This window comes from Lolium perenne, chromosome 1 (genome assembly GCF_019359855.2).
Source record: "Lolium perenne isolate Kyuss_39 chromosome 1, Kyuss_2.0, whole genome shotgun sequence".
NCBI lineage: Eukaryota > Viridiplantae > Streptophyta > Magnoliopsida > Poales > Poaceae > Lolium > Lolium perenne.
This window is the reverse complement of record NC_067244.2, coordinates 182517575-182532045: the sequence shown is the minus strand read 5'-3', so window position 1 is coordinate 182532045 and position 14471 is coordinate 182517575. Positions and strand designations below refer to the sequence as shown.

Sequence of the window (14471 nt, the reverse complement as noted above, 5' to 3'; positions counted from 1 at the left end):
TACTAGTGGTGGTATATGCCCCGATGAGCATGTTGTTACTGTGTTAGTCGACAATTGTATGTATGTATATTGCTGTACCATGTAGGGGGAGGCAACAATTTTATTTTTAAATGCAAATCCGCTGTGTGTGGTAGGTAAATAGCCCGGTATATGTGTAGAGGGGTGTATTGCAAACAACAAGTTCCAAAGTTTAAGGCTGTAATAAATTAACATATGGCTAAGAACTCAATGTAGTAAAACACAATTTTTTTGGCAAAATAACATAAGTTTGTATGGGCGATGATGATTATTTATATATCGGTGAAATTTTTGCAAAAACAAAACATATTATTACGGTGTGGTCTATATATGTATATATTGTTACACTATCATGTAGGGAATGTCATCATTTTATTTTAGAATGCAAATCTGTTGTGCGTGGTAAATAAATAGTCGAGTCTATGTGTGGAGGTGTATTGCAATTTTTGCAATTAACAGGTTCCAAAGTTTAAGGCCGTAAGTTACCATTCGGCCAATAACTCAGTGTAGTAAAATATAAATTCCTCTTCATTGCACTCCCTTACTTTTGTACGAGAGTAGGATACTGGTAAATCCATCTCTAATGGTCAGCGATCTGATCTCCAAAAGGTTGAAAACCACGACGTCACTGACATATAATAGATCAGCAGACTTTTCAAAAAACAAATATATTGTCACCATGTAACGAAAAATGCGAGAGTTTTTATTTGTAGAATGCAAATCTGCTGTGGGTGGTAGGTAAATAGCCCAGTATATGTGAAAAGGGGTGTATTGCAAAATTTTACAATTAACCGGTTCCAAAGTTTAAGGCCGGCTGTAATAAGTTAGCACTGGGCCAATAATAACTCAGTGTGGTAAAATACAAATTTGTCTTCATTGCACCCTCTTGCTTTTGGATGAGAGTGATGGATCTATCCCTAAAGTGATCAATATCTATCTTCAGAAAGTTGAAAACAAACAGAGTGGAAGGTTTTTTGCTATTTCATTAGGGATTGTTGCTGCTCTGGTTCTTTAGGATCTTAGCAAATACAATAAACTATACTACTATAAACTTTGCCTCCAGTTAAGGAGGGACGAGGGCGGCATCGATCCTTCGTCTTGCTAGTGTTTGTATGCATTCGCTAAGTGGCTGGAAAACCTATTTATAAATTATATTACTTTTGAATTGTTTATACTACCAATAGATCAACAATATGTATATTGTTGTACCTTGTAGGGAAAGGCAACATTTTATTTTTAGAATGCAAATATGTTGTTGGTGGTAGGTAAATAGCCCGGTATATGTGTAGATGAGTGTAGTGCAAAGTTTGTAATTAAATGGTTCCAAATTTAAGGCCGGCTGTGATAAGTTAGCATTGGGACAGTAATAACTCAGTGTGGTAAAATACAAATTTGTCTTCATTGCAGTTCCTTACTTCTGGATGAGAGTGATGGATCCATACCTAAAGTGGTCAGCATCTCTATCTCCAGAAAGTTGAAAAAATACCGAGTGAATGGTCTTTTTCAATCTACGGTAGTCATCATTAGGGTTGCTGCTCTGGTTCTTTAGGGTCTTAGCAAGTACAACAAACGCTACTATGATAAACTTTGTCTGGGGGTGATGGAGGGACGAAAACGGCATCGCGCCTTCGTCTCGTGCCGGTGTTTGTAGTCATTCACTAAGTGGCCGGAAAACCTATTTATAAATTATATTACTTTTGAATTGTTTATACTACCAATATATCAACGGTATGTATATTGTTGTACCATGTAGGGCAAGGCAACATTTTATTTTTAGAATGCAAATATGTTATGTGTGGTAGGTAAATAGCCCGGTATATGTGTAGAGGGGTATATTGTAAAGTTTGTAATTAAATGGTTCCAAAGTTTAAGGCCGACTGTAATAAGTTATCATTCGGCCAATAATAACTCAGTGTGGTAAATACAACTTAGTCTTCATTGCACCCCTTAGGCTGGTCATAGTGGTAAGTATTATGTAGTAGTATCATGCATGTAATATTTGTGTATAATACTATCTCTATAGTGGGTGGTATCATGGAGTAGTATCATAGATATGCTATATTTATTGTTTACAATCTCAATGCAAATTTGTGTATAAGATTTGTTTAACATTAAATTTTCTCGTAATATGCGCTATGATACGGTATCCACCTATATTACTCTAATCTCCTCTCTCCTCCTTAATTAGTTGCCATATCAGAATTTTTCTGGAATCAATATGCATGATACTAGCACTATGGCTAGCCTTACTTTTTTTTTTCTTTCTTGACAAGCACCCCTTAGAGCATCCCCACTCGTTGGCGCTCCCCACGCCCAAATCCGGCGAAATTTTCGTCCGGATTGGATGAAGTTTTGGCGTGGGGAGCGCTAGTTTCCCAGCCGCGTGCCCAGGCGAAGTCGACGATGCGAATTTAAAAAACGGAAACTTGACAAACTTCGGCTAAATTCGGGTGAATATAGACTAAGTTTAATGATATTTAGACTAAAACGGGCGGAGTTCATACATAGAGGCCGAATTCGACTATATTTCGAATTCGGCTAGGGGAATTCAAACGCTAATTTTAAAACACGGCGCTCTACATGCCCATACGGCGGTAGAACACCGTGTAGTCGTCGCCGCCGTCGTCGGAGCCGTCGTCCTCGACCTTCGGCACCTTCGGCTGCGCGGCCTGGCTGCTGCTGCCCTGGCCGGCGTCTCCCCACCCCGGGGATGGCTTGTACCAGTCGTCGTCGGAGGACTCGAGGTCGACGACGGGGACAGCGACGCCGGATGGAGGTGTCGCAGGACGGCGGTACCGCGCGACATCGTCGTTGGCGGTTGGAGCGGCGCGGGCGGCGAGTTGGCGTGCGGCGGCCAGGTCCAGCAGCCGCCGCTGGCGCTCCGCCTCCCGGCGCTGCCGCGATCGCGCTGACGATCCGGTGCGGCGTCGTCCGCGCGCTTCTCCTCCTCCATGTCGGCAAGCGACACGGCGATCGCCTCCGCCATCGCGGCCTCCTCGCGCGCTTCGCCTCCTCGTCGGCGAGCTGGCTTGCGGCGGCCTCTTTCTTCGTCTTCTTCCGGCCGCTGCGGCGCGGAAGGCTGTTCTCGGATGACGAGGGCGCCGCTGCTGCGCCCTTCGGTCGCCGGCGGAGACGCCGGCTCCTTCTTGACGCGCACCGGCGTCGAAGGCGACGTCGCCTCCTCCCGCTTCACCGGCGCCAAGGATGACCTTGACGCCGATCCGGAAGACGACGAGCGCAGCCATGCGCCGTGGCTGCGGCACGCTTCCCCGACGGCGGCTCGCCGATGCCCTCGATGCCGATAGAGGGGGCATCGTGAGCACGGGGAGTTGCCGCCCTCGATGTGCTCGATGACGGCCTCGAGTGTCCGGCCCGGCGCGCCCACCACCGTCGGCGGCCCGCGGCGTTGTTGCGCGCAGCGGAGGCGGCGGGCCGTCGTAGGCCGCCGCCTCCCGCTCCCACCGCTGGAGGAAGTAGGAGTTCCACCGCGTGTAGTTGTCGGGGTGGTGGCGCGGGTCGGCGCGCTCCTCGTCGGTCATCGTCATCCTCGCCTCCTCGATGGCGACGTCGAGGGCATGGCCCCGCGGCGGCGGCGGGATTGGAACGCCGCCAGCACTTAGCCGCCAGCCGCCTCCGGGAGGCCTCGTGTCCGGCGGGCAGGGGTACCCCGCCTGGTGGAGGAGGTGCCCCTCCCACGCGTGGAGAGACCGGCGGGCGAAGCCGTTGTTGGCTGCGCCGTCGTCGTCGTAGAACGCCATCTTGAGAGTAGAGGGAGAGTGGAGGGAGAGCGGACCGGCGTATATAGGCGTGGCTGGCGCGGGGATTAAATGCCGCGTGGATCGCGGCGAGCTGACCGGCGGCAGCCTTTAGTGCGCGCGGAAGACGATGCGTGCGCGGAAGACGAAGACATTAACTCGCCGCGTGGCCGGCGAATGCATGCCGGCGGCAGGCTTTTACAGCGCGCGAAGACGACGACATTAACTCGCCGCGTGGCCGGCGAATGCAGACCGGCGGCAGGCTTTTACAGCGCGCGGAAGACGATGCGATGAGGACGACGATCGGTTTCTCTCGCCGACAAGTTGGGGCCACCAGACGCGCGGGAAGTTTCCTCGCCGTTTCGCGCGCTTTCGTTTCGTCCGGAGTCCCCGAGCGCTCCCCGGGGGGCCGGGGGGGGCGGGGGATCGCCGGATGAATTTAGGCCCAAATCCGGACGAAAACGAGGAACCGGGGGCGCGACTGGGCCGAATTTCGCCGTCCGGATGGAAAAAACGCTCGCCGGGGGCCTGTTCGGGGGGACGAGTGGAGATGCTCTTACCTTTGGATGGGAGTGTGATGGATCCATCTCTAAAGTGGTCAGCATCTATCTCGAGAGTGTTGAAAACCGGCCCCGACGTCACTGACGCTCCAGCCCCACCCCGTAGCCAACTCACATGTCTCACGAGGTGAGGGGACCGCGGGCGCGTGGCCGGGCTATCTTTGGAAGCGCTCTCGACTGTTACTAGTAGCAGGAGAGGCACCGGGCGTGCGAGTCGTGACCCAGAGAGAAGCAGCCGCACGCGGAGATGGAGAACGCAGCCTTCGCTTCCGGCGCCGCCATGGCCGTTTCTCCTGTGCAGGCTTACCCCGGTGGGACGATGAGGGTCCTCGCCGTGGAGGAAGACCCCACCTGCCTCACCGCCCTCACGCAGATGCTCCAGCGCCACGGCTACCAAGGTACGCATGCGCCTCTGTGCATCTTCCACCCATCGCTCCTCTGTGCAGTTTTTTTCCCCTCCGATATGATATGCATGTACGTCTCTGTGTGTGCAGTGACGGCCAAGGCGTCGCCGGAAGAAGGGCTGAGGGCGTTGCAGGACAACCCGGAGGGATTCGACCTCGTGATGACCATCGTGCGCACGCAGGAGCCATGGATCGACGGCTTCGTGCTCCTCAGGCACGCAGCGCAGCTTTACCCGGTCATCCGTAAGTCCTGCGTGATCTGCATATCTATCCATGGTTTTAGGCTAGCTAGCTTGTTTGCACGCGTACTGATAGATAGATCTGCGTGCGTGCGTCCGTGTGTGCGCGTGTATGCAGTGTTCTCCGGTGTCGAGTCGGCGGAGACGAAGATGAGGGGGATGCTCGGAGGCGCGTGCGCCTTCCTGACCAAGCCCCTGCGCGACGAGCAGGTGCGCGACGTCTGGCAGCACGTCATCGCCCGGCGGAGGCTCACCTCCGGCGTCAAGGCTGTTGCCCACGCTCCAAGCAGAGACGTCGTCCGTGAGGATGGGACGGCGAGAAAGAGAGGTCTGAACGACTCCGGCGAGGGGGGCTCCGATGGCAGGACCGTCAAGAAGAACAAGCTCAGGGGAACGAAAGGTAATTAACAGCATCATCTGGGTTATTTCTGGGTGCTAGCTTTGGTATTAACTGCATCGCATGCATGCTTTGGTCTTATCTGCACAATTTCTGGGTGCTAGCTTACAGGGTTTAGACGTTTATGAGTAACGTAAGTATATGAAAAGGTACAGAGTGTTCATTTCAGAACTTTGAACCTGCGTGCTTGCTTTATTTCAGTAGAACGTACCGAGTGTTCAGGTCTCGGCCATTCCATCATGTTCGGGTCATCGTTATGTGGCCGTTTGTTACCTCTGTAGAGAGTCTATCTTGGTTCGGTGAGTTTAGAGCTCGAAGTATTGAGCGAGTCAACTCTTCACCCCCGCGTCACCCTCCTCCTCTGGCGACACGGGGGAAACCCTAGCGCCGCCGGCCCTTGAGCCCTCCCTCTTCCTCCCCTGCTTCGCCGCCGCCGGAGGGGCCGCCGGCGAAGCCGCGCGCGCCTCAAGGACGGTGGCGGCGGGGCGGTTTCCTCTCTGGCTCCTCGCGTTCCCGACGCGTGGGACGCTGCTGACGGCAGCGAGGTTACGGGCGGCGCGCGGCGGCTCTTCTCGGCGTCGAGGTCGCTGCGGGAGTCCGTGTCGGAGGCGAAAGGCGGCGGTCGGCGGCGCGGCGGCCGGCGCCATGGTCGGGCCCCGATCTGGGCCTGCTAGGGCCGTGCGGGCCGCGGGCGCTTTGGCCGCTGTGGCGGCGCGGTGCTGGCCTTGCCCTGGTCCGGGAGGGCTGCGCGGTGGCGGCTCTGGGTTGGCCACGAGGTGCTGCGTGAAGTCAGTGGTGGCGGCATTGTTGCTGCCGGTTGTCCGCGGCGGGTCTGCTCGGTGTTGCTGCGGTGCGCCGAGGTGTGCCGTCGCCGGCATGTGAAGGCCAAGGCGGGCGCGGCGAGCCCCTGGGAGGAGGAGCTGGGTGAGGGGCGCGGTGGGACGGCGGCCCCGGAATCCTCGTCGGTGCGGCAGCCGCGGTGGCCGCGTGGGTGGCATGGCGGCCGGATCTGTGAGCTCTTGTATGCGGTCTTCGGCGTTCGTCCTCGAGCCCCGAGTTGGTGTTGTTCGGCGTCCCCTCTATGTGGCGTTCCGACGGCGCCCTCCGTGCTCTTCGGCGGTGCTCCTTTGGCTACAGGCGCGTTGCTCCGGGGGTTGCGATCCGGCGGTTGCAGGTGGTGGTCTGTGCCGGTCCTTGTTGGGCGGGCGCGAGATTTTGGTACTCTTCGATGGGCGAAAGCTTTGTCTTGGCGGCCGGCCAGGACCGACGATGGTGACGCCCGTGGGCGCCGCATCCTTCTTGAAGGCGTCGTCGAAGCGGGTGTCTCCTGATCTCTGCCCGGGTTCTCCGGGGGAAACCCTAGATCCCTCGCGGGATCGGGCGTGGGCGGCAATCTTGTGTCGCTTTGCCTCTTGGGGCCTCGCTTTGGACGTCTACCGGACAGAAGGGTTTCTGGAGTGTTTTGGTGGTTTCTGCGGAGGCGGGTTCGTCTTCGGCCAGGTGGGGCACGGCCTTGGGGCCGGCGTGGTAGTTGGAGTGGTGGCTCCGGTCTTTCGCCTCCGCCTGTTGCGTTGAGGTGTGGTGTCAACCTGGTTGGTCGTCGACCCGTGTGGCGTGTGGTGTCGTGTTGTAACGGTTTTTCGGCCAGTTTTCCTCATAAACGGGCCAACTCTTTTCTCCTATATCAACGAAAGGCAAAGCTTTTGCCTTGTTTCAAAAAAAGAAAGTTTAGAGCTCGAAAGGTATCTCCAATGGCTGACAGTAGTTGGTACTTGGTAGCGTAGTTTTGTATATTCGTGTGTCTTCTATTGGATCATCGATCAATGGTTCATTTCAGGAAAAAAAAACTAGAGCAATACTACAAATGGCCATTAGACTAGGCAGCTGTCTTGACTCCATGAGCAACACGACCACGGGCTGGATCTCCAGTCGAAGATGGTGCAACCAATGGTTCCTAAGCGTGGTGGTCTCCCTTCCCCCACTGCGAAGCGCGATTCCCCGGTACAGGGGAGGTTTTAAGAGCTCTTAGGGGAGGACGAGAAGGGAGTGGATGCAACCATGGATGCAGCGGGGCCGACAGAGGGTGATGACCCTTCTTCCCCATTTCTTGGCAGCGACTACGCTTTTAGGAGGCAACAAGGAGGAGGGTTGCACTGGTTGGGTGGTTCCCATCAATTCCTCCCGACAGTGGAGGCATTTGTCATGGCCACCATCTGTCATCTGTGATATCTCATCTTCTCTGAATGTTAAACGAAGGGTTTTGCATCGGGTGGAAGGAGATCCTAATTTCATCCGTCGGCTCTAGGGGAAACAATGGTCTCTAGAGCCTTGATTCATTTATGCTAGCACATCAGGTGGTCTCGTCGTCATCGCTTGTCATGCCTAACGAACCAACACTATTGTCTGGCGGTCATCCAGTTTTAAAACGTGACTTTCCACCAGCATTTGCTCCTTCGGTGCCTCCCTCGCTGGCCATCTAGCATAACTTGGCATGTGTCTCGCCAACATGGATGTGTGCTCTGTCACAACGCTACCGCTGGATCTAAGGGTAGGGGAGAATTCTGGTGCCTAGGTTGTGGAAGGGTTAGTCCGTGTTGATCTTTGTTGGGTTTGCACTAGTACAGAATATCCCTGTAATGGCATGGAAAAATTGCCGTTAGCGGCGGTATTTGGCTACACCACCAAGTTGGTGCCACTTATAGTTACTACTGGTGGCGTTGCACGGGCATAAAACCATAACCACAACAGTTTGTGGCGTGTCAAACAGGACGCCACGAAACCACGTGTGTACTCGTGGCATGCCATGAGTCGATTTCACAATCCCACCATGCGGCCTGTTGTTATTTTGGCATTGAATACATTACAACACGGTAAATTTAAAATAATTGTAACCAAAATATAAAAAGAGGATTTCATTCAAATTTAGGATAATTTACATATTTGAAGTAATTTAAAAAATAAATTAAAAGTCATAAAACTAAATCCTAATTTACTGGTCAAAGTCTTCACCGATGTTTTTACTGTGACGCCCCTGATGATGCATAAAAGAAAAAGAACAAGAAAATCTATTAGGGTTATTTTTCCGGGGCCGTTACAATTGTCATCGTCATCGATAATGATGCTGCCCATACCATCGGCTGGCACCGGTCGGCTTTTCTCCGGTGACAGTGGTAGGAAAACAGCCACATATCTTTGGATGGCGGTGGTGAGGCCTGCCCATTCACCGTCGGTGGGACGACGTAGGGTCGAAGGGAGGGAGTACTTCACCCTCCATGGCTGGGGCTCCAACTTGTCCTGCAAGGCAACGGCGACGGCGTCGTGGCTTGGGATCCAATTTGTGCTCCTTCTTCGATCGGCGCGGAGGGGATGGCAGAGGCGGTGGTGCATGTTCCACCTTGGACACCCGGAAAGAAATCTTGGGCGCGTCTCATGCACTGCATGACAATGTTGAATTTGTCACGGTGGGGTGGCATGACGAGGATGAAGATGCCGACACTTTGGGTGGCGTGGGTGTTGATGTGGTCGCGCATGGCAGAGGCGGCAAGATCCTCGCACAGCAGTACGCCAAGACTTCTTCGAAGTCATAGGCCATCCACCAGGCGTGGCGCACACCTTGTTGTGTTGGGTGGGGTGCACTGGTCCGTCGAAGGCCTTGAACTACGCCTTCCACTTGTCTTCAAACATCAGCGGCCAGATGTCGGATCTGGCCCCGAAAAACTTGGGTTGCAAAGGTCCGCCTCTGAGAGCTGGTCACGCCGCTCCTGGATGAGTAGCGCCAGATCATGGCCGGTGAGGATCCGCGGGTAGGCGTACCCACCGGCGCTAATGGACCACCATGAAAGGAGATGGCAGTCTGTTCTTGGAAAGCTCCTGTGTCAGCTCCTTATGGAGAGTGTGTGGTCATTGCCATTCGATGTCACCGATGGTTTGTCTTGCGAAGGGGGTTTCCAGTGGTGGGGGCGGGGATGACGGAAGTGCGGAGGGACCTTGCGGTGTGGCATTATATACAGCGCATGGCATTAACGCTGGCACGGGAAGCCATGTCGTTGTCGTGGTTGGCATCCGCATTGTCATGTCCCGTCATGGCCAGGGGAGTGGTACCGGCGCCAGTGTTCGAATAAGGGTGAAATTTCCTCTCCTTTGCTATTAGCCACGACCAACCGCAATGAGGCACTGGCAAGGCGCGCCGATCAATTTGTTTAATTTAACAAAAAGTGTTGTGGTTTGCCAAGCTGCTCTCCTGCAGGCGCCAGGCTTTTTGAACGGTTGTTATGTGATGCATCAAAAAAATGTGGCATGGGCAGCTCCGCAACCGCCACCATCGTTGTCAGAAATGATGGTGTGGTAACACCCAATGCCACCAACTTACGTGTAGAGGTCGGGTTGCAGAAAGCGCAACGCCGGTATTAATGCACGGTTGGCCACGGGCGCCACCCCCACTTAATCGTGGCGTTGCGGCCATCGCGACAAGCCACGAACCTACGTGAAACGGTGGCATTGTAATTTCGTAACGCCAAGATTATTTATAGTGGTGTTAAAACATGGGGCTGCACCACTAACTATATGACCCCGCTAAGCATATCCCTACTACTGCATGCCTCTCCCAAAAAGTAGTTGGGCCTAATAGGACAAACCAGAATATTGTTGAAAAATCTAGACCTGGAGAGATAGTCCTCATTGCACCGGTCCATGGGCTGGTTTGTTGAAAAATTCTAAAAAGATGCAGTCCTTTGGATTCAACACAGGAGACTTGGTATTATTGACATTGGTGGCCATGTCTACCTACATAAATCATCCATGTTCAGTCATGCAGTATTAGTTTGTGGTGGGGCATGGGTCGGTCACCACAAATCTAATTTTTCTAGTGCCACTCGTGAGACTAGGAAATGGAGGCACAAAGCCAGTTATCCATTCTAGTGTTGTGAGGAGGACGAGCGTTGTAAGTGCTCGTGAGACCATCACTAATAAGAAGAGGACCATCACCATGAGGTGGACCTCTTCATTGTCTCTCTCATGAAGGGATAATAACTCTTGGTGTGAGGAGGGGCCATAGGAAGGGTTCCCCTCCTTCCAACCACCATGTGTCATTGAATCTGCATGTTTATCATCTACCACCTCCTACCCTGTCTAGATACAACAATGGATGTGGCGAGTGAAGGAAAAAAAGGAGCGGCTTAGAAGGAGGGAATTCTTCGCATGGAACCATAGGGGGTATTCGCTCTTCTACCACTATTCATCATGGCGGTTAGAGGTGATTTTGAGATCTTTCTGGTAGGGGCTAGGGTTCTACCAGGTCTAGGGTGGAGGTTATAAGGGTGGAAGTGAGGGCGGAGAGGCTGGAGGGCTCGGCGCCGGCGGCTGGGCGCCGTCGCGGAGGAAGGAGGCGGCGGCTAGGGTTGGGTGCGGCTGAGCGCAGGGGTCTCCCGTCTCCCTTCAGGAGATGAGACAGTATGATACTGAATATTTGTCTTATTAATCACGAAGGGTACATGTGTTTATATAGGAGGACGGCCTCCTCTAAACCCTAATTTACTTGGGCTAAGCCCCTAATTTACTTGGGCTAAGCCCACAACTAGCCACTAGTGGGCTTCTTACGTGTATAGGTCAGACCGACCATAACATCTCTCCCCGCCTTCTTAAACAGCTCGTCCTCGAGCTGAACTTATGGAAACTGCTGGCGGAGATCTTCAAGCTTCTCCCAAGTCGCCTCGTCCTCTGGCATGGATGTCCAATGCACCAAGACGTGCCAAACACCACGTCGCTGCTGGGCCTTCATCACGAGCCACACTCGCCGAGGCAGGCTCGAGACGCCCATCCGAAGTAGGCGGAAGAGCTGGTGGTGCAGACGGAGGGTCGCCACGGTAGGCCTTCAGGAGGCCGACGTTGAAGACGTTGTGGAGGCGCGAGCCCGCGGGCAGCTCAAGACGGTAGGCGAGCGTGCCGATGCGCTCCAGCAGACGGAAGGGACCGGCGTAACGAGGTCCCAACTTGCTCCTGGAGCGCGGGTCCAAGGACTGAGTCGTCCGGTGAAGAAGGCGTAGCCAGACCCAGTCGCCCACCGCAAACTCCACCTCGCGATGGTGTGCATCATAGTACCTCCTGGCCAGCTGCTGAGCCTGAAGAAGTCGATGGCGCGCCTCAGCCAGTATCTCGTCGCGGGTACGCAGCAGGTCATCCGCCGTCTCAGTACGTGCCGTGCCAGGCGCATAGGGAAGCATCGCCAGCGGTGGCCTCCCGTAGACCACCTCAAAGGGAGTGGCGTGCAGCGCGGAGTGGTAGGACGTGTTGTAGCAGTACTCGGCCCACGCCAGCCAGTCCACCCAAGCTCGTGGACGATCCCCGGTGATGCAGTGCAAGTACATGGCGATGATCTTGTTGACGACCTCGGACTGGCCGTCCGTCTGAGGATGAAACGCCGTGCTCATGCGGAGCTTCACGCCCGCCAACCCAAAGTGGTCCCTTCAGACGTGACGCGTGAACACAGGATCACGATCACTGACGATGGAGGACGGAAACCCGTGGAGGCGAACGATGCCGTCGAAGAAGGCGCGTGCCACGGACGCCGCCGTATAGGGATGGCCGAGGGCGATGAAGTGCGCGTACTTGGAGAAGCGGTCGACCACCGTGAGGATGACGGACTTGCCGCCAACCTTCGGCAGCCCCTCGATGAAGTCCATGGAGATGTCCGCCCACACCTGGGACGGCACGTCCAGCGGCTGCAGTAAGCCCGCCGGACGGAGCGTCTCCGTCTTGTTCCGCTGGCATGTGACACACGCCCGCACCCAGTCTCGCACCAGGGCGCCATCCCCTGGAATGTAAAAATCAGCGCAGAGACGGTGCAGGGTCTTCTGGACGCCCTCGTGACCTGCAGAATGCGCCAAGGACAAGGCCTGGTGGCGCAGGTCTCCATGATCCGGCACGAACATGCGGCTCCCATGGAGGAGTAGTCCCTCGTCCAGGCGCCATGGCGCGGCCAGATCACCGTCGGCCAGTCGCTGGCGCAGCTGCTGCGCATCTGCGGCCTCGGCAGTAGCGTGGCAAACCTCGTCAATGAAGGCGAAAGATGGCCCAGAGTGGCTGCAGAGGGCCGCACCGACCATGGGCGCGTCCGCGGCGTCGTCGATGTCGCGGCGGGACAGGGCGTCGGCGACTGTGTTGAGGCGGCCGCGGCGGTACTCGACGGTGAAGTCGAAGCCGAAGAGCTTGCTGATCCACTGATGCTGCGGCACTGTGGAGAGGCGCTGATCCAGCAAGAACTTCAGGATGTAGTGGTCCGTGCGCATACGGAACGTCCGGCCCCAAAGATACGCCCGCCAGCGGCGCACCGCCTGGACCAGCCCGATCAGCTCACGCTCATATGCGGCGAGCTTGTGGTGGCGCGCGGCGAAGGGGCGGCTAAAGAAAGCGAGTGGCCCCTCGCCCTGGTGAAGGACGGCGCCGAAGCCGATGTCGGAGGCATCGCAGTCCACCACGAACGGCTCGTCGAAGTCTGGCATCTGAAGAACGGGGCCCGTCGTGAGTGCCCGCTGCAGGGCGGCGAAGGCAGTGGCCGCCTCCTCGTCCCAGGAGAAAGCGTCGCGGCGAAGCAGGCGCGTGAGAGGCGCGCCGATGAGGCTGAAGTCCTGGATGTACCGCCGGTAGTATCCCGCGAGGCCCAAAAATCCGCAAAGAGCTTGCGGCGACTGGGGCGTCGGCCAGGCGGCGACGGCGGCGACCTTGTCCGCGTCCATCACGACACCGTCGGCGGAGATGACGTGGCCCAAGTACGCGACGGAGGTCGTGCCAAACGAGCACTTCGGGCGCTTGAGATGAAGACGATGCGCTCGAAACTCGTTGAAGATGATGGCCACGTGCTGCAGGTGCTCCGCCCAGGATGCGTTGTAGATCAAAATATCATCAAAGAAAACAAGCACAAAGCGGCGTAAGTAGGGGCTGAGCATGTCGTTCATCAGGGCCTGGAAGGTCGCCGGCGCGTTGGAGAGGCCGAAAGGCATCACCAAAAACTCGTAGTGGCCATGGTGAGTGCGGAACGCCGTCTTGGCGATGTCGTCCGGGTGCATGCGCACCTGATGATAGCCCGAGCGCAAGTCGAGCTTGGTGAAGAAGCGCGCGCCATGCAGCTCGTCCAGGAGCTCATCCACGACGGGATGGGGAACTTGTCCTTGGACGTGATGGTGTTGAGGGCGCGGAAGTCGATGCAGAAGCGCCACGTGTCGTCGGCCTTGCGCACAAGGAGCACGGGGGCGCAGAACGGCGACGTCGAAGTCCGAATGATGCCCTGTGCTAGCATGACCGCCACCTGGCGCTCGAGCTCGTCCTTCTGCAGCTGGGGGTACCGGTACGGCCGCACAGCGATGGGCGCCGTGTTCGGCAGCAGGTGTATGCGGTGGTCACAGGGTCGCGAGGGAGGGAGGCCCTGCGGCTCGTCGAAGAGGTCGCCGTGCTGCTGCAGTAAGTCGGCCAGGAGCGGGTGCACCTCGTCAAGCGCGGCGGCCATCAGGTGGAGCTGCGGGGATGCGCCAGTGCTGCCCAAGCCCATCCAGTGAACACGGCGGCCGCCCTCACGCCAGAAGATGAGGGACAGCACGTCGAGGTCCCACAGGATGGGGCCTAAGGTGCTCAGGAAGTCGAGGCCGAGGATGAAGCCGTAGCAGCCCAAGTCGATGCCGACGCAGTCGATGGAGAACGGCTCGTCGCCTACGAGCACGGGAACCTATCGCGCCACGCCCTGGCACGTAAGACGGTCCCCGTTGGCGACGGTGACGCTGTACTTCTCCGATCCCGCCGGCTGGAGAGCGAGGCGGCGCATGGCGGTGTTGGACAGGAAGTTGTGCGTCGAGCCCGTGTCCACCAGCGCAGTGAGACGCTCCCCATTGATCGTCACCGGGAGCAGCATCGTCTTTGCCGTCTTGATGCCCGCCATAGCATGAAGAGAGACAACGAAGGCGGACGCGTCGATCGGCGCGTAGGTCGTGACACCGACCTCAGTGACGGTGGCGGCCGCGAGCTCGGCGGTGAGGGCCTCCACGTCGGCATCGTCGACGGTCTCCAGGTAGAAGAGGCGGGCGCACGTGTGGCCCGGCGCGTACTTCTCGTCG

The 14471-nt window shown here is 56.1% G+C and overlaps 2 protein-coding genes across 2 annotated transcripts in view; both read left to right on the top strand.

The window, feature by feature from the left end:
- Positions 1–14471, top strand: part of LOC127315082 (uncharacterized) — a 48776-nt gene that overhangs the window by 13353 nt on the left and 20952 nt on the right. The window lies entirely within an intron of this gene.
- On the top strand, positions 4468–5491 carry LOC139835026 (two-component response regulator ORR24-like). The gene is made up of 4 exons (XM_071824971.1): positions 4468–4731; positions 4828–4980; positions 5095–5376; positions 5478–5491. Exons 1-4 carry the CDS (start codon positions 4581–4583, stop codon positions 5489–5491), a joined length of 600 nt encoding a protein of 199 aa, XP_071681072.1. The 5' UTR covers positions 4468–4580.

Excerpts from the sequence above, each read along its gene's own strand:
- LOC139835026 (XM_071824971.1), top strand. The coding sequence starts at position 4,581 with ATGGAGAACGCAGCCTTCGCTTCCGGCGCCGCCATGGCCGTTTCTCCT. Across the intron at positions 4,732-4,827 it reads CCAGCGCCACGGCTACCAAG|TGACGGCCAAGGCGTCGCCG; the intron begins GTACGCATGCGC and ends CTGTGTGTGCAG. Across the intron at positions 4,981-5,094 it reads GCAGCTTTACCCGGTCATCC|TGTTCTCCGGTGTCGAGTCG; the intron begins GTAAGTCCTGCG and ends GCGTGTATGCAG.